Source organism: Chaetura pelagica, unplaced genomic scaffold (assembly GCF_000747805.2).
Source record: "Chaetura pelagica isolate M959 unplaced genomic scaffold, ChaPel_1.0 scaffold49, whole genome shotgun sequence".
NCBI classification, from domain to species: domain Eukaryota; kingdom Metazoa; phylum Chordata; class Aves; order Apodiformes; family Apodidae; genus Chaetura; species Chaetura pelagica.
In genome coordinates this window covers 542,010-560,254 of record NW_009970715.1, presented here as the reverse complement: position 1 = coordinate 560,254, position 18,245 = coordinate 542,010, and the positions used below count along the sequence as shown (strand labels likewise).

General features: G+C 40.2%; 1 protein-coding gene across 1 annotated transcript in view; it reads left to right on the top strand.

Annotated features, from left to right (window-relative positions):
* Positions 1–18,245, top strand: part of CUX1 (cut-like homeobox 1) — a 200,071-nt gene that overhangs the window by 84,903 nt on the left and 96,923 nt on the right. Inside the window, exons 5-8 of the mRNA XM_010006050.1 lie at positions 4,292–4,429; positions 8,184–8,307; positions 10,783–10,859; positions 11,683–11,749. Of these exons, the coding sequence (XP_010004352.1) occupies positions 4,292–4,429; positions 8,184–8,307; positions 10,783–10,859; positions 11,683–11,749 (406 nt within the window). The remainder of the gene's footprint in view (positions 1–4,291; positions 4,430–8,183; positions 8,308–10,782; positions 10,860–11,682; positions 11,750–18,245) is intronic.

Genomic DNA, 18,245 nt, shown 5'->3' with positions numbered 1-18,245 from the left:
CCCTGCCCCGCCGAACGGGCTCGCACGGCGCTGGGCAGGAACCCGGGCTGCTCGGGAGGCAGCCACAAAACCAACCCCGGCCGGAGGGTTTTAAACATGAACTTTCCAGGCCGAGCTTATTTCCCTTGAGCTGAGCTGGGCTCTGGTTTTTTCCCCCCTTCTTTTTTTTTCCACCCTTCTTAAATACCGAGGGTGGTCCCAGCACCCTCCAGATCGAGACAGCTTTTCATCAGTTGCTCATCAGCATGCTAATTGCCGTATGACTAATTATGCCCTGAATTCCAGTTGATTTTCTTAATGAGACAGCTGGGTTAATTATGTAATCGTATGATTACATTAGCCTAGAGTGCCCCGGCGAGAAGTAAAGGCAGGCAGGAGCGTGATGTCATTGCAGGGGCTGCGCTCACAAGGGGGGGCATTCACTGCTGCCTAATGACAGGGGAGGGCAGCGGTACCCACAGTGCTCTTTGTGTAAACACTGAGATTGAATTATTAAGATCTGTGTCTTTTTTTTTTTTTTCTTTCTAGCTTGCAGAATGAGGGAGGAATGGGGTTTTGTTGTTGGGTTTTCGTTGTTTGGAAAAAACCTGGCTTGGGAGATTCAGGTGGTCGTGGATGTTCTGGCGCCTGGGTTGAGGTTGGGGTTGGTCTGAGCAGGGTGAGGTTGAGGGTGGTTGAGGTGCTGCCCGTTGGTAGTCGTGTCTTGTGCTGTTTTGGCAAGGTCCATCTGTGCGTTTCTTCTGAAATGGTAAGATCTGTGGTTTGTGTGCAGCAGTGAAAATAAATAACTGAAACCAATAATCCCAGCATCGCTGAATCCCAGGGGTTGGGAGGGACCTGGAAAGATCATCCAGTCCAACCCCCCTGCCAGAGCAGGGGCACCCAGAGCACATCACACAGGAACGTGGCCAGGGGGTTGGAATGTCTCCAGAGAAGGAGACTCCACAGCCTCTCTGGGCAGCCTGGCCCAGTGTTCTCCTGTGCTGCTGTTCAAGAGGGATTTACCATCAGGGCATGTATATGGCGTGAGAACAGTCTTGAGAGATGCTCCTGCAGCTGCCTTGTGCTAGCTAGGTCAATGTGAAGTGTTAACTGTTATAAAAAATAATGTTGCCTAGGTAATATTGTTTATTTTACGTGTGACACGTTCCTTGTGACATGTCCACCCTCCTTTGCAAGGACAGGGATGTGCTGCTTGTGGAACTGCCTCCAAAAGGCCGACTCGTTGGGAGGTAAAGGCAGGAACAGGCTTTGCAGATACTGGGTTTAAAATACAGCAGTTCCTTTTTCTCGTGTGGCAGCGTGGAGGAGCTTTATGGGGCCTGGATCCAGACGTGCTGGGCTGCCTACATGTGGTGCAAAGGGTTTCTTTGTGGGTGTAGTGTGCAACAAGTGGGTTAGGAAAGCAGAACAGACTAGGAAGTGATAGAAGGTAATATACCCAGTTTAGTATAAAAAAGAGACATCTCTTTTTACTCTTGGGCAATAATGATCTTGCTAAATGCTGTTAAAAGTCCTGGATGAGCAGATTTCTTTTACCAATTTTCTTATTTGTCTTGTACGTGGGAGGGATTCTGAACTTCTGCATGCTAGAAAAGATTAAAGCCAATACAATAACTTGTTAAGTGAGATGATTTTACTCTTTTACACATTGCAGAACAGGCATTTCCTTCTTTGCCTCTCTCCATAAGCTAGTACCACTTGATTTAAAAAAAAAAAAAAAAAAAAAAAGAGATGCATATGACTGTTGTTTGTGTAATGAATCGAAGGTTTTGGTCCATTGCTTGTTTAAAAATGCAGTGACCTCCTGTTAAATGACATGAAACATAATTTTTGTAAGTCTGGTTAATGTAAGAAGGTATGCTTGTTCATGCATGCATGTGTTGGGAAAAGGAGAGTATTTTTATTTATTTTTTAATCCATTCCACTTCAGGTAAGAAGAAAGTCATTCTGACTATAAGTTCTTTACTTGTTTCAGATTAACTGGTGTTTATAAAGACTTGAGAAATCATGGGGGTTTAGGGTTTTTTTTTTTTGAGATTAAAGAGCATGTTGGGGTTTGCCATGAGAAATGGAGTATTTGTCTCTCTGCCCAAAATGTCTTGGTCATTTTATTGTCATGCAACGATTAGTTTTCTTTAATGCAGTTTAGAAAAATAAAGACTTAAGAGGTGCTTCAGCCATGGGATTTTTTTACGTGTCCTTAAGCAGTATTTAGTGGCTGCAGGCCATTAGTCCTTCAAATAGGCTCTAGTAAAGTTTGAAGTTTAATGCACAGAGACTGTTTTTACATTTTGTTTGTTCTGCCACTGTTTTGCTACTTGAACATTAACCTTTAATAGAGCTAAATTAAATATACATGTCCTGATGAATAATTATGAGATTGCAAGCATTTTCATTTTGTACTTAAAGCTTCTCAGGGATTGCAAATTTGACTAAAGGTTTAGTCATTATTCACCTTATAATGCCAATTTTATTTTTGTCTTTTAATTCTTTACTGATTTAAATATAAAAAGCCCTGTGTAGTTGGAGCAAAGTACCTCTTGTGGGAGTCATGGCTTTTACAATGGGCACCTTAAAACAAGGGAGGTATTCCTGGTTTGAGCCAGGATGAAGTTAATTCTCTTTTTACTGAGCACCCAAAATTTTGTGAAGTTAAATTTTTTTTGTGGTGGCATTTTAACACTGTTTTATAGAAATATCATAGCTGAAGCTTAAGGTCCCTGCCCAATACGTTTTGCAGTTCCAGTAACAATTTAAGACACGGGTAGATTGAGACAATCCAGCCTTTCTTTATGTTCAGCAGATGAATGTCCTGGACTAGCTCTTCTAGAGAAGTGCTGAGCTGCAGAAGTGTGACAAAATGGTCATTCCAAACAAATGGGTGGCAGACCTCCATGGGAGAGGGGTGATGTTGTCACAGCCCCTACCTTAACTGGATCATACATAAATATTGCAAGGCCTTTAACTCGTGCTACTGCTGTGACTTAAACTTTATATTTAATTCCTTACCTATACCCCCATGTCTCTGCCACCATAACATTTTAAGTTTGATTTATTATAAATATTTTAATACAGATAATAATGACGAAAAGTATTTGGCCTAAAAAGCATAAATGAAAAAGCTATGTAGTCATAAACTATGTATGTACAGAGAACAGATGACAAGCAACCTAGATTTTGTATTATGAACAGGGTAATGCCATAAGCTGTTGAAGAACTGAAGTAACAAAATGCAGCAGGCAGCTACTTCTAATGTCTCTGAGCTCAACATAACCCAGTACTATTCTTTTATAAACTATGAAACAACGTTGGCATATTGAAAAAACACACAGGCTCATGCTTAATGTGTTAACAGAGGTACAATAGACTTATTATGTGTTTCCAGAAACTGAGGGTGGTCTGAAAAATTAATGACTGTGGTGGTTGAAAATTAAGTGAACTCCCTAATATATACTGTTGTTGATCCACTGAGTTTGGTGTTTAGCATTCCTCAACAGGAGACTAAATCTTTGCAGCCATTTCACAAGAGATGCTGGCGCCCATCACAGAAATGTATTCAATAATCTTTTGGAAGTCTATTGGGCTCCAGCCTTTTTCTACCCTGACTGAGCAGAAGTCCCAGAATAAATCACATGTGCAGACGTCAGGTGTCTGCCCAGGAGTCAGAGAACTAATACTGAAAGGGTGTATATTTTATTAGTAGGATAAGGAAATGATGGAACAAGAGTCACAAAACCCGAGGTGCATGGAATTAATTACATCCACACAGTATTTCAGATTATTAATGATCTGTCAATTAGAAAAAATACGGCTCAGATCTCCATGATCAAATAACCTTTTTGAGGTCAGCTGTGCAGGAGGGCACAATTTGCTTCAGAAATTCACTCCCACAGAAGCAGAGCTCTGTGAGGGACACTGGGACACTAGCTGCCAGGGAGCTGTGCAGTTTGATAGCTTTTTACCCCAAAATTCTCAAAGAAAAACTTGAAACTTGACTCTCACATGCCTTTGGATCATGACAGTCTTCACCCAGGGGCACTGCCCCATGGATTAATGTCAGGACCTGCCCCAGTTTAAAGGGTAACGTGGATACAATGAACTATCTCTGTATTTTGAAGTTTGCGGGATATAAGGTGAGAAACACACAGGAATAATAACTCAAAGTAGGGCCTTACTGGCACTTGAAATTGAGATTATTAGAGTAAAAAAGGACACTTGTTCTCTGAACTGCTAGAGTTGCAGAAGTGTTCATGTTATCTTACATTTTATTTCACTGTTTCTTTTTCAGATCCAGTTCCAGCCTTGGATTTAGGACAGCAGCTTCAGCTGAAGGTTCAACGTATGCACGATATTGAAACAGAGAACCAGAAACTTAGGGAAACTCTAGAGGAATACAACAAAGAATTTGCTGAGGTGAAAAATCAGGGTAGGTTGCAAACGTGTTTTTTGTCAGCTTTTAATGCACACTGAAATTTGAAGACGGATTAAATTCCATTTTATTTCTTATGGGTAGGGCTGACAGTAGGACTGAAATTTGGTGAGATATTATAGTGTATTATAACCACTGCTGTGTTTATGCAAATAGACATGAGTTTGGGTAGGCTCTTTAGATTTCTAGAAAAGTTTCATCTTCTGTAGCACCAAATCAGAGAATGGAGCTGTTACTGTTTGTATTTAGTTGTAGCCTTCAGCACTACCTGACAATTACACCCCTGACTGAAGTTATGTGTAGACATTTTATGGGAGATGGTGCTACTTGTGACTTCAAGCTGGATGTGAGTGCTTGTGGGACATACATTTTACACAGGCACACACAGAAATCCAGTGTTCTACACACATGTACAAATCTGAAGAAAATGGAACTTTTTCTGTACTCTGTTTTTTCCTTATCCAAATCTGAAATGTGTTACTGGAGCACATTCAACATACATCATATCTACTTTAGGGACTATCCATAGAGCAATGTAAATACAAGCTAATACTGTTTAATTATTTAAGAAATTTTTAATGAGACTAGAGTAAATGAAAATACATTAAAATCTCAGTGAGATTTAAAGCCTGTTGTCTTTAAGACTGTTCAAGTTTTCTTGTCATTCAGAAGAAAGTTTCCTGCACCAGGAAACAGCTTTTGCTCAGTTGTACACCTAGTGGCCTACACATGGGACTTCTCATCTCCATCTTTAATAACTCTGGGTGGTGGGAAGGTAAATTCATTGTCTTAGGCATTTGGGGAAGTGGAGATTTAAAAAAAATAAAATATTATGGAACTGTTGCACCAAAGCAGGTAACATTAGAAGGTACATTAGGAACTAAGTTGGTTCTTCATGGTTCCATCTCATGTTCAGCAGTAGCATATATCCAGTTATATGTTTTGTTTCAACACCTACAGAGAAGACAGATACCAGCATGGAAGGGTTCAGGCTGGACTGCAGAAGATGTCATGTGGGAGCCATAATGCTCTCAGCCTGACAGTATTTTTGCTGGAAATGTACAATAATTGCTGCTGACTGTGCAGAGTTTTCCCGAGGCTGTGCATCCTGTATATCCAGGGGTTCATCCCAGAAAGTGGAAAACATCTTGACTTCCAGAGTTTTTTGCTGCAGCCACTCATAAACTGGCATTTTTTTAATTTACTTTTGTGTGCACCACTTTCCTTTCTGTTTTGCCACTGTAGGCTTTGCATTGTTTTTTACTCCAGTGCAATGGTTCTACACTCTCTTTCAAACAGGGATTAAGATGATATCCAGAGAAAAGCCTGTTGATAGCCAGCAGGAGCATATATCCTGTTATCTGTTTTGTTTCAACACCTACAGAGAAGACAGATACCAGCATGGAAGGGTTCAGGCTGGACTGCAGAAGATGTCATGTGGGAGCCATAATGCTCTCAGCCTGACAGTATTTTTGCTGGAAATGTACAATAATTGCTGCTGACTGTGCAGAGTTTTCCCGAGGCTGTGCATCCTGTATATCCAGGGGTTCATCCCAGAAAGTGGAAAACATCTTGACTTCCAGAGTTTTTTGCTGCAGCCACTCATAAACTGGCATTTTTTTAATTTACTTTTGTGTGCACCACTTTCCTTTCTGTTTTGCCACTGTAGGCTTTGCATTGTTTTTTACTCCAGTGCAATGGTTCTACACTCTCTTTCAAACAGGGATTAAGATGATATCCAGAGAAAAGCCTGTTGATAGCTAAGGATGCTTTGATCAGTTAATCTCTTTGTTTGGAGAGCTGTGTATGAGCTATAAGGTGCCTGTGAGAACTTCTTCCAAAACTGGTATTAATGGCAGTGACTAACAAGCTTCAGACCTGAGCACTCAAGAAGGCACTTAGTTCTTCAGACAGTGTTGAGGATTAAACCATGCTTGTCCAACACATCCATTGTTAGGTATCTAAAGGTGAAAGCTGATTTTGTTACAAAAGTCACATTTTTTCCCTGTGTTTGGGCACTTATTGTATTCGTTTTTATAGCTTTGTTTCCTTTAAAAATGAAATGTTCAAACTCTGTGGAGATGCAACTATATGAATTTCCGTGAGGTTACTTCATTCTCTGTTTCTCTGAACACTTTTACAGATTTACATCTGAAAATACCTGGAGCCAAGGTGTCTCCAGTACAAAGGGTGCATCCTTTGCACATCCTTTTGTCTATGTGAAGGAGCATCCTTTGCTTATTCAGGAAAATATCAGAATTTGTATTACTTACCAGAACTCAGAGAAGAATTTCCCTTTGCTTAAAAGAAATTAAAATGTGACATATCCTTTTCATGGCCTACTACTCAGCAATGAACCTCATCTGATTTTTTGCAGAGCTAGCAAAAGCCCTTAATTCAAAAGTAGCTGGTTTGATGACAATTATTTTTACTGATTTTTCCCTCCCTTTTCTGTGGTCACAAGTCACCCAGTCTACCTTTGGTGTAATTCCCAGATAGTGGATCTTGTCACCAGCCTACTCTGGCTTCATAATTCTGTAGTCAAGTCTAAAAGTCTAGACTTAGAAAGGATTATGTATGATTTTGTGTGATATTATTGAGATTTTTTTCCCCAAGTCTGTAGGCTTTACTTTTCATAATAGAGTTTGTCTTTCTACACTGTTTTTGCAGAACAAGAAACTTTTTATATCCAAAGGTATTTTTTTCCTAAAGCATTGTTAATGGCATCTGTTAATGAGCTGATGCCTTTAAACCACTGCATCTCTGTAAGTCCATTGAAATGGATTGCTAGCTGTGAGTCTTCTGGCAGTCCAACACTTTTTCCAAATTCCATTATTGTTACAAAGCACACTCTGGTGAATGTCCTGCTTTTCCTCTGCTCAGCCCTATAAGGATTCAGCCCTTCCCTGTGGGTGGGATCAAATGGCTTTCATGGAGGAATGGATCAGTAACAAGATGCTGTCCATCCAAGGCTGCACAATAACTCTGCAGGTTTATGCATCTTCTGTCACCCATTACCAGGCACAGTAAATGCAAGATGACTTCTGTCTGAGAGGAGGGTTCCTGCAGTTTCCCTGCAAGGTGCACTCAGGAAATCAGAAGAGTTGATGCTTGTGTGTAAAACCCGGTGTCAATGACAAGGCAGTTAGAGCAACTAGAACATGAAGGGCTCCAGAGTGTCTGTTGAATTTGATCTACTGTGAATACAGCAGTTAAATCCTAACTGCCTTGTTTTTCATCAGTTGTGAAGCAGAATGCAGCTGCATCCCAGATATGTGTTCAATTAGTGTTAGATTGCATCTGTGCATGGACCATAGGAAAGCTGCCTCTTTGGACTTGAGCAGTTATGTGAATTAACTGTCCTATGTGTAAATGCATACTTAGACCTACACTGGGACATTATTAATCTCCACTCAACAGTGAGGTAATTTGAGACTAGTCAATAAGGTGATATTATATTTTACAATTGATTTATTTTTCCTTTTTTTTTTTTTTAAAGCCACGTTAGAAGAACCTTCTTTACTCTGCTTTCCAGCAAACTCCATTGATCCTTCTCAACCAAAACACTTAAAGTTCAATTTAACATTTAGGGAGTAAAAGGTCTCCAAAGGGACTCATATGCATTGATTTTGTGTCAGACTTGAAGAGCTAAAGTTTAAAACACACTGAGCCTACAGGGTGAAGAAAGCCTTGTGTTGTGGAACCACGTGGAGCTGTGTAAACTCATTCTTCCCCTATTGTTTTTCTGTAGAGGTTACAATAAAAGCACTTAAAGAGAAAATCCGAGAATATGAGCAGACCCTGAAGAACCAAGCAGAAAATATAGCCCTTGAGAAAGAGCAGAAGTTACAAAATGATTTTGCAGAGAAGGAGAGGTGAGTGTGCACGTGTGCGTCGCAGGGATCGGAGAGAAGGAGAGATGGAGTTTTCTCTTTAATCTTCCCAGCCTCTTCCACGTACTGAGACAGCTCATAAATTGAGCGGTTCTGATGATTTATGTTTTTGACATGGAATCATTTGATACTCAACTTTGCACAGAAAAACAATTGTGCAAGTGTGGAAGTAAAACAAGGACAGATTGTTTCTTCGCGATAGCGGTGTGTGGGAGGTGTCATGTTCTGCAGGGTGCAAACCTGCTTTGATTCTTCACTAGCTGTATTGTCCTTGGTGACACTCATCTTCCTGTGTTAGCAGACAGTGTAATTCAGTCTGCTCTGTGCTTTGTGTGTCACAGCACCGTTGTACACTCTGTACAACCCTGGGCTGCTTTAGGTGCAAGACCGTAGCCAAGAGCCTGGGTAAAAGATGCATCACCCCTGCTCCTGTAGTAATGTCTAGGAGGGGGACTGTGTTCCTGGATGATCCTAAAAAGCTTTGCATATGCCAACATGTCAAAATTAAGAAGTATTTTATTATTTATTGTGACTTTTGGAAGCATCTTGTGTGCATTTCCAGTCTTTTGCCAAGGAGCAGGCAGTGTCTGAATCTTCTAGGTTAGCAGGAAAACAAATTAGGAGAAGACCAAGGTCTTAAGAAGGAGTTCTTTTTTACTTCATTCCCTACTTGAGAATTTATTTCTCCCATGGAGCAGTAACACTGAAGCTATAATATGTTCAACTCAGTGTGGAAGCCCATCAGTTTACATGAGCTTTTCAGTTGGTGGGTTGGTTCTATAAATTCAGGTCCGACTGGGAAGAATCTACTGGTGAATGCAAAGCTATTTTTTAATTCATCATTATCTGTGGTTGCTTTTTGGTAAGTAGCATCTAAGCAGTGACTTAACAAGTACAATTTAGATCTGCTTAAAAAGAAAATAAAATGGCAAGTCATTGAATGCAAATAACAAAGTATTGATAAGAGAGGTTTTGAGTTCTCAATATATGTGATTTGGTATAAAGGGAGCTGACATGTTTCTTGCTATAAATTGTTACCAAACTGGTCAGCAGTGTTGAATTAATTTATGCACCCTATGGTGTGCAGATAGAGTGCTGGTAGTTTTGTAGCCATTTCACAATCCTGAAATCTGCAGAATATCTTAAAAGCAATGTTGTAAAAAGCAGCAACTCCTGGGAGATGTTGGAGCAACTCCCTTTCATAGAATCACTTAGAATGGAAAAGACCTTTAAGATCATTTAGTCAAACCATCAACCCTGCTCTTGTACAAATTCCAGCCTAAGCCTAAGCCAGATTCCCAAGTGCCACATCTGGGTGACTTCTAAACACATTCAGGGATGGTGACTCAACCACCTCCCTGGGCAGCAAGTTCCATTGTCTCACCACCCCCTTTCAGTGAAGTTCTTCCTAATGTCTAGTCTAAACTTCCCCTGGTGCAGCTTGAGGCCATTTTATCTTGTTCTATCACCAGTTACTTGTGAGAAGAGACCAGCACCCTTTACAATGCCATTTTCAGGCAGTTGTAGAGGGCAATGAGGTCTCCCCTCAGCCTCCTTTGCTTCAGACTAAATAGCCCCAGTTCCCTCAGCCTCTCCTCATAAGTTCTTAAGGTGTTTATCAAGTCCAGGTAGACAACATCCACAGCCTTTCCCTCATCCACCAGGCAGGTCGTCTTATCATAGAAATAAATCAAGTTTGTCAAGCAGGACCTGCCTTTCATAAACCTGTGCTTTCAAAGCTGAGTTTTCTAACTCCTGTAGCCTTCAGCAAAGAGTGTCATGACTGTATGGCCAGATGATGTTAACACGTGTATAACTAACACAAACAAGAAAATACTGCCTCTGGACATAAGAAATGTGGGCTTATTAAAGGTTTGCTCATGTTATATAGAAAATATCAATGTGAGATTTGTTTTGAAATATGCCTGTTGCTTTTAAAGAGTAGCTAATAATATTTCTGCATTTGGCATCCATTACAGCCATGATGAAACAGCTGCTGCATCTATTCAGTATATCAGTTATGGCAACAAATTTCTTCATTATGACAGTAAAATGGAAATGTATCATTTTTCTTGCTCTAACTTTGTACAACAGAGGGTGCTTGGTGACAATTTTCTTAACGTGTGTGACATTTCCAAAACAAATTATGCTCAAGAAAGTCTTCCATGAAAGTTGTCATTTATATAGCAGTCGACTCTTGTATAATGTTCACAGCTTGTGTTATGAGGTGGCTACACTGTTAAAATTTTAATAAGTGGGACTGCAAAGTATGAACAATATTGCAACGTGACATGATTTATGGGTCCTACTGAAGCACCTTGTAGTCTGTGTGGTGTTGTCAGTTGTCTGATTACAGTTGAGACATTTAATCACTCTATCTCCCAAATTTGCAAAATACAAATAAGTTGTTCAACATGATTACAAGCTCTGTTCTCACCTCTTCTCTTCCCTTCATAGGAAACTGCAGGAGACACAGATGTCGACAGCCTCGAAGCTGGAAGAAGCTGAACACAAAGTTCAAGCTTTGCAAACAGGTTTGGCATCGCTATTCTGACCTATACCAATGATCAGGCTGGAGGTGAGAGGACAGAGATCACTTGAGTGTGTCAGGACTGTGTGGGAACCAGCTCTTGCAAGTGCAGGGAGATCCAACAGAGCTTGAACGTGCTTTGTGAATCTGAGCTTCTTTTGGGCTTCACGCCTTAAGTGGAGGCTTGTTTTGCAACCAGTCTGTTGGTAAATACAGTGGACAAGGCCAAGCACAAAGTACACACAGCATTGGAGCATCAATGCATTTAGAGCAGGGCTTCTCATCCATGTTGTGCTCTGGTTTCACACATTTCTGAACTATGATATATATATATATATATACACACACACACACACAGACACACATCTACTGGTCTGGGTCAGTAGGAACCCAGTTTCTACCAGTGTGCCTTCCCTTGCTTGCCATTAATTTTCCTCTTCATCTCTGAAACCTAAAGATCCCAAAACTGGCCACATTTAGTTTTGTTTACTGTGAGAACACAGGAAAAGTTATTCCCTGAATTACTGCAATAAATATTTCAAATAAATAAGCAGTTTAGCCAGCTTGAGAAATGAATGATGTCGAGCTTTGTTAAGCAGGAGCTGGGTATTTTTGCAATGTAAAAGAAACACCATAGAGAAACTGAAAAATCAAAAGCTATTTTTTTTCCTAAGTCATAATGGTTTGCCTAGGTAGAAGGATAAAGCAAAGAATTTTTCATCAGGAAGTGTACAGTTTTATTTATGGCTGAATAAAAAAAATGGAGTAGTCTTTTTGCTTTTCACTGCTGTTACAGTGCTGTAATGCTTCATGTTTATGCCTTTTAGCCTTGGAAAAAACCAGAACAGAACTATTTGATCTGAAAACAAAATACGATGAAGAAACTACTGCAAAGTAAGATTTCACTGTTTTCTTTCTATGTCTTCCTTCAGGGTATCACTGCTTTTTTGTTTTGCATCTGTCTGTTGGAGACAGACGAGATGGAAGAGGTTCAGGAGTCCAGATTTGCTGGAAAACATGGTCATAATTTGCCTCCTATAGAGAGATTATTAGTTTTCATATTTTCTTCCACCCAACAAGACACTTTTCCTGGCACACATGCTGCTGCATTCCTGGTTTCATTCCCAGGTGTTACATCTACTATGTATCTCTTATACTATGTCTCTCTTTTATTTAGAAAGAGAGCGAGTCTAGAAAGAAGATATTTACTGTGACCTTCCAATCTCGGTGAAAATAAAATTAGGTTTAGTAAAAGAGTTCTATTGCACTGTTGGGCACCCTGGTTCTTTCTGCTTTTGGGGTGGCAGTCATCACTCCTGTTAGATTCACCCCAAATTACAGTGAGTAGCTTTGTTGTTCTTTTCAAGTAGAGCATGTAGGTAGTCTCAAAAATATATATTCTGGTTTTCTTAATGGCTACTGTTTCCAATTATCCCCTGGTTTTATTAACAATCAGTGCAGGAAACAACAAAAGAGAGACAGACTTCTGCTGGTTTTCTTTGAACTCTTCATATTTATGGAAAGTTGGTAATGAGGAGGAATTCTCATGATCAGCAATATTAAGCCCAAAAAGTCATTTCTGTGTCTGGAAATGGGATGGGAAAGAAGTAGTCCCTGGCTTGCTGTAATGGCAAGGGTTGGAAGATGCACATCACATCCCTATGCCCTTTACCTGCAATCCCACAGAGCTTGAGCTTCACCTCCTCTTCAAAGTAGGCAGATGATGGGGTGCATGGAGAGTAAAAACCCTTCCTCCTGCCCTTACCACCCATTCTGGTACAGGAGAGGTGGTGAGGGAAGGCTGTTGGCTGTCTCCATTCTGGGGCAGGAGAAACAATAACCTGGGCTTCATGGGAGGAGTGAAATGCTCTTGGTTTTGTCTGTAGGTAAGTGCTTTCTGGTATGGCTCGTGGCAGTCTAGGTAGCACAGATTTTTCAAAACCAGTCAAACTGGCAACAAGTTTTAATTTCCTACCGTGTGGTTCTGCGGGTGCTGAAGATCTGAGTCCCCACTGAGCATGAGGGGAACCTGGAGCTTAGAGAAGAAAGTCCTTAGTTGTTAAGAATTGGTGCTTGGAGTTGAAACACCATCATCATTCCAGGCGATTTTCTAGGTAAATTTTGGTTTTGCTCTGTGAGTCCAGTTTCCTTTAAGTTCCATATAAGGTGATCAAAAGGTATTTTTGTTCCTTCATTGCTTTCCTTCTCTGAGAGACACGTTCTAATGATGTTTCTGATGGAGCCCTAAATTACTGCAGATTGTCTCTTTTTGTTTGTTTGTAACTGATGGTGGCAGCTCTTTTGCTGTTGTTTTGTCTTGCAGCTGATCCTCCAGGAACACAGATCAGGGCTCAGTGGTTGTAGGCACAGAACCTAAAAGCCCCTCACCCTTTTAAATGTTTTTATTTGCAGAGTGTTTGCTTTATTTTTTAATACTATTTCCTTTAATACTATAATTATCTTTCACTGAGCAAGAGATGAACTCTAAACTGTTTGCTTTTTTAAATGTGTTTCATTCTTTCAGAGATTGATACAGAAATATTTTCATTTGAGCTTGAATATGATTCTTACCTAATACAGATAGAATTACATCAAATTAGTAGCATCTGCAGTAACCAGAAGTTTATTGTGTTCTGTAGCAGAATGATTCTGAGGGCTGGGTCTGGGATATAGTGATCATAGAGCTGAATCCTGAAGCAGACATTAAGCATGTGCTTTATCTCCCAACTTAATGTACTGTGAAAACAAACTTGTAGGACCTAATAACAGCAGAAATATTTTATCATTGTTTGGGATATTTATGGCAGGAATAGTTCTTGCATAACAACAGTCATGTGTGGCATTTGTAGCCCAAATTTTGCAATATGGAAATCTAGAAAAACATGAAAAGGGAACTGAATGTAGACAGTGAAATTGAGTCATCTCTTTTAATTGTAAAAGCTGGGAGAAATGTTGAAAAAACACCAATAAAAATGGTGAAAGACAGTTTGATTCTTTTCTAAAAAGAAACCCTCTTTTGATCTAAGTCTGAAAAGCTACTTGTATTGCCAATTTTAATTTTATGTTTTAAAAACATGTGATTTTTATCTTAGGCCAGAATTGTTAGTTTTACAGACACTTATTTGATGCAGATGAATTGGAATGCCTTCAGGAAAAAAAAGATAATTGTCAATTTTTTAAAGCTAACAGTACTTTTAAGATTTTCGGGTTTGGAATAAAGCTGTCTTTCAACTCTTTATAACTTTGAAAATCCTTTAAACAACAACAACAAAAAAAGAAAGCAGAAGAAATACACAGTAAGAAGTCTTCAGTATCAGCATTAAGGAGTCTGGAATTTGTCCTAGCGACTGGTTGTCGTGATGTTGGAAATCAGTGTGTCAACTTGGTTATCTTTTTAAAATGTCCCTGTTCCAAGTGAGGTACAGAGGTGCCATCCAGATGTGCTGCTAGCAAGGTGTCTTCAAGTGAGATGAGTTGCTGAAATTAAAATCTCCAGTCAAATTAGCTCCTGTTGTCCCAGTCTATAACCATCCCCCCTTCCCTTTGTGAGCGGGTCCCGTGTGGGCAGTGGGAGCCAAGGTGCTGCCCCTTCCCTGCACCCCCCCAGCCACATGTGCAGGGCACTGAAGGTGTTAATGACAAAAAGAAGTTTATTATGTGCAGTCATTGCAGTCTGTCAGCTGGAATATCAGAAGCTGAATTTGACAAGATGGCAGCAGCAAAGTTTTCCATGTGTAGGCTTGAAGTAAAATGTAATTAGCCTTTATGTGCAGAACAAGGATCCATTGATGAATACAGCTGGTCTTTGTTTTCTTCTGTCATTGAGTGTGGGAGGTAAAAGTGTTCTTCTTCATGTTTATTAATACAAGATTCCTTAGACAAATGGCAAGCACAGTTTAATATTTGTTGGAACACAGAGGGGCTTGCCAAAACAGTTGTTGTGTAAGAGGATTTCAAGGTTTTCAGATTATAATCATCTCTGGGTTAAATAAATGAATGATTACTCTGCCTTTTTCAATTAAAGAGGCACATCCTCTCTCAAGGCCTGATACTGGTTTTGTTTGCTGTCCCACACATTTCTATCAGCAAACCTGGATTTAACCAACACTAATGAGTTTGATCTGGAGATTCTATCGCAGCTGGAACTGAAACGCAAACTCAGACTTGAGTTTCAGGAAAATTAGAGAATGCTGAGGTTTTTTTCCTAGTGCAACAGACTTTTTTTTTTTTTTTATTGCTCCTCTGTAGAGAAAGAAACAGTCTTGTCTGCATTTCCTTAGTTTTCTGGGGACAAACTGTTCTTGCTAACATTGCTCTTTCACTTCTGGTTTTGCTGCAGAGTCCGAGCAAGTGTTTGGGATTCCCAGCTGAGCTGTTAATGCTCCCAGCCAGAATGGTTGAATTCCAGTTTTAGATCAATTCCAGAGCCACCTCTTTGCTCCGACTCCACCTCTCCCCCCACCTAAATGAATTCTAATTGGAAAAGGATCTTCAGTTGTAGCACATACAGTAGGCTTGTTACATTACTGCTAACATGTGGGTTGAGGCTCCCTGCCTTTGATGAAAGAAAATATCGAATTTCACTGAAATGCTGCATTTTCCCCAGTAAATGTTAAGTAGTCTTGTGAGGATTTTAGGTACTGCCCCCCTTCTGCAATAAAAAGCCTTCACAAACAACACAAAGCAAAAAATGTTTAGGCTAAGGTTGTCAGTCAAAGCAGCTCTGCTACCAGATTTGTTAGCTGTGCAGTTTTCTGAAAGATGCCAACTTTTTGTTCTTCTAAAAGCAGCATGTGCACAGAAAATGCAGTGGGGAAGGACGTGTTCATATTTTCTAAGGACTCTTCCTAAAAAGCTACTTTCCACAACTTGTAGAAAAATATTTTGCCTTCCAATCTATGCAGCAGAGAATTGTTGTCGTTTCATAGATAAGGCTGATTATTGGGGGTTTTTGGCAACACAGCTAAGGGTGACACAGAAGGGCACGTTGCTCTCGTGTCATAAGGACTGTGCACTGGTGCAATATTGCAAATTACCCTCCTGTATAGATCCAGCTGACTTATTTTAATCCTGGACTGCATTTTAATGAAAACTAAATCTGGAACTGAACAGATGAAAGTGCTGTCTGCAAGCTGGCAGTCCCTGCTTTACAATAAAGGAGAGTTTTACATTGTTTTAGGCCTGAATTGAAAACTGGACTCAGGATTTCAATATTGCAGAATCATGGAATAGTTCGGCTTGGAAGGGATCCTTAAAGTTCATCTACTCCAACCCCCCTGCAGTGAGGAGGAACGTTTTAAAAAATACCAGTATTTAATACTCCTTTTCTTGCAGCAGGCACAGAGCTCAGTCAGCAAAGCTGGGGACACTGGGGTGGGCACTGGGTGCATTGTCTCCTGCAAAGGCCATCTCTGCCCTGAAGAGCTCACAGTGTGATATCATGCCAACGTAAAAGAAGTTAATGAAACAAAAAGGTAGAAGCTGCAGAGTGAGAGGACAAATTAATGCCTATTTTCATCCATGTATCCTGCTTGAAAATAAATCCTCAAGTAATCTGCATGGTCAGAGGTGGGTGACAGATGGGGAGTGCTGGGGCAGAGGCAGGCGATGGTGACAGGCAGGCAGGAGGGCTGCCAGGGAGGTAAACAGCTCCTTGTGTTACCTGCATGCAGGCACAAGGCACCTGAGTCTCAAGGTGTGGGAAAAGGGAGAGGTTTTGTGGATTATACACCAAAAATACAGTAGAAGAAGGGGATGCCCGTGGTTTCTGACTGTTCAGGGTGAAGAGTGCTGCTCTTTCTACTCGCTATCAAACAGACCTGTTCTTCAGACATCAATGTAGAATAAAGCTCTAAAGATGTGGCTTTCTGCATGGAAGGCAGTGTAGGGTTGGGCTCAAAGTCAGAGGACCAGCACTTCCAGAAAATTCATAAGAATTTGTGCCTAAAGCTGTGAGATGGAATTGGAGTTCAACTAATCATGTGAAATCTTATGTTACGTTGGGGCAAATCTCAGCTAACCTGGACTTCAGGGGAATAATTCCCAATATATACTGAGTATTGCATTTGGCCTATGAATTATTTACTTTTTTTTTTAAGGAATCTTTCTTGTTGAAGTGCTGGCTAGTACCAATATATCCCTTCTCAAATGTTTGTAGTCTTCCTTTTTGGTGGTTTCCAGGGTCAAACTGAATAATAAAGCCATGCTGCCTCCAGCATCATGTAATTACTATGATGGATGGTCTCAAAAGCTGCTTCCCCCCATTGAGCATGAAATACTGTAGTTAGGGTGGTTGTGTTTTACATGAAATAGCTTCTATTTGCTGTGCCTTTAAAGGTCTTAAAGTTTCCTATTTCCTGTTCTTTTGATGAGTCATTGACTTCTAATGCTTGTCTCTGGAAGTATTGCTGGATTTAAAATGATTTCCCTAAAAGCAGGAGATGGAAAACTTCATAGGCCATGTCTGTCACTGTTTTTTCTTTTACACCTCCTAGTCACACTGCCATCAGTGAAACCCCAGGAGTAGTGGTAATGTGGGGATGAGAAACCAAGGAAGATGTGACAAAGAACTCATTATTTTTAAGGGGAAAAAGGGAAGACAAATCCAATGTCTTAAATTTTACAGAAAGCTCTGTCTGCATTTTACAATTTGAGCTATTTGTTAGGAGTTTTGATTGTACCTTATGCAAAACTCACCAGGCTGGAAGTCACTATGGAACATTCATATTTTGCTTAAAAACCTAGAAATGAAGAGGAATGAAAATACTCTGAATATCTGCTGCTCATTTTGATCTGAAGCTCTGCTGTGAAATAGGGCTTGAAAGCCCATGTGCAGACCAGCCTTTTTCATCAAAGTTCTGGTTCAGCCTGCAGTCAAACCAGAAAAGTTGCAAGATAGGGGAGTGAGTTACAGTGTTAACCATGAAACAGTTGCTTTTGTGAAATACTGAGTGCTTGGAAATGTCATTAGCCTTTACTTTTGGGTAGGGAAACTGAGGCATGAGGAGTAAGTGTAATGCTCAGAGCCAACAAGTCTGGTGGTGGCTGGAGTCTGGAATTATGCAGACATGAGAATCATAAACCACAAACTGGCAACAATATTTTTTTAATTTTTTCATTTCTAAGGGTGTATTTCTGAGAACTCCATACAAATGGAACACTTAGAGTTTGAAGGAGTTAGTGCTGTAGCTGGGCTCTGTTGTTTCTTTTGTTAGACTTGTCATGCTTGCAAGTAGTTGATGTAACTTTTTGACAGCACAGAAGTGCCCCAGGTCCTTTCAGGAGTTTTTTGTTGTTTCTTTTTTTTTTAACCTTGAGTGAGACTGTTCAGTTCATTTTTCTAGTATAGCCTAAAAGGTGGTGTCATTTAACAGCTCAATGTATGGAAAAA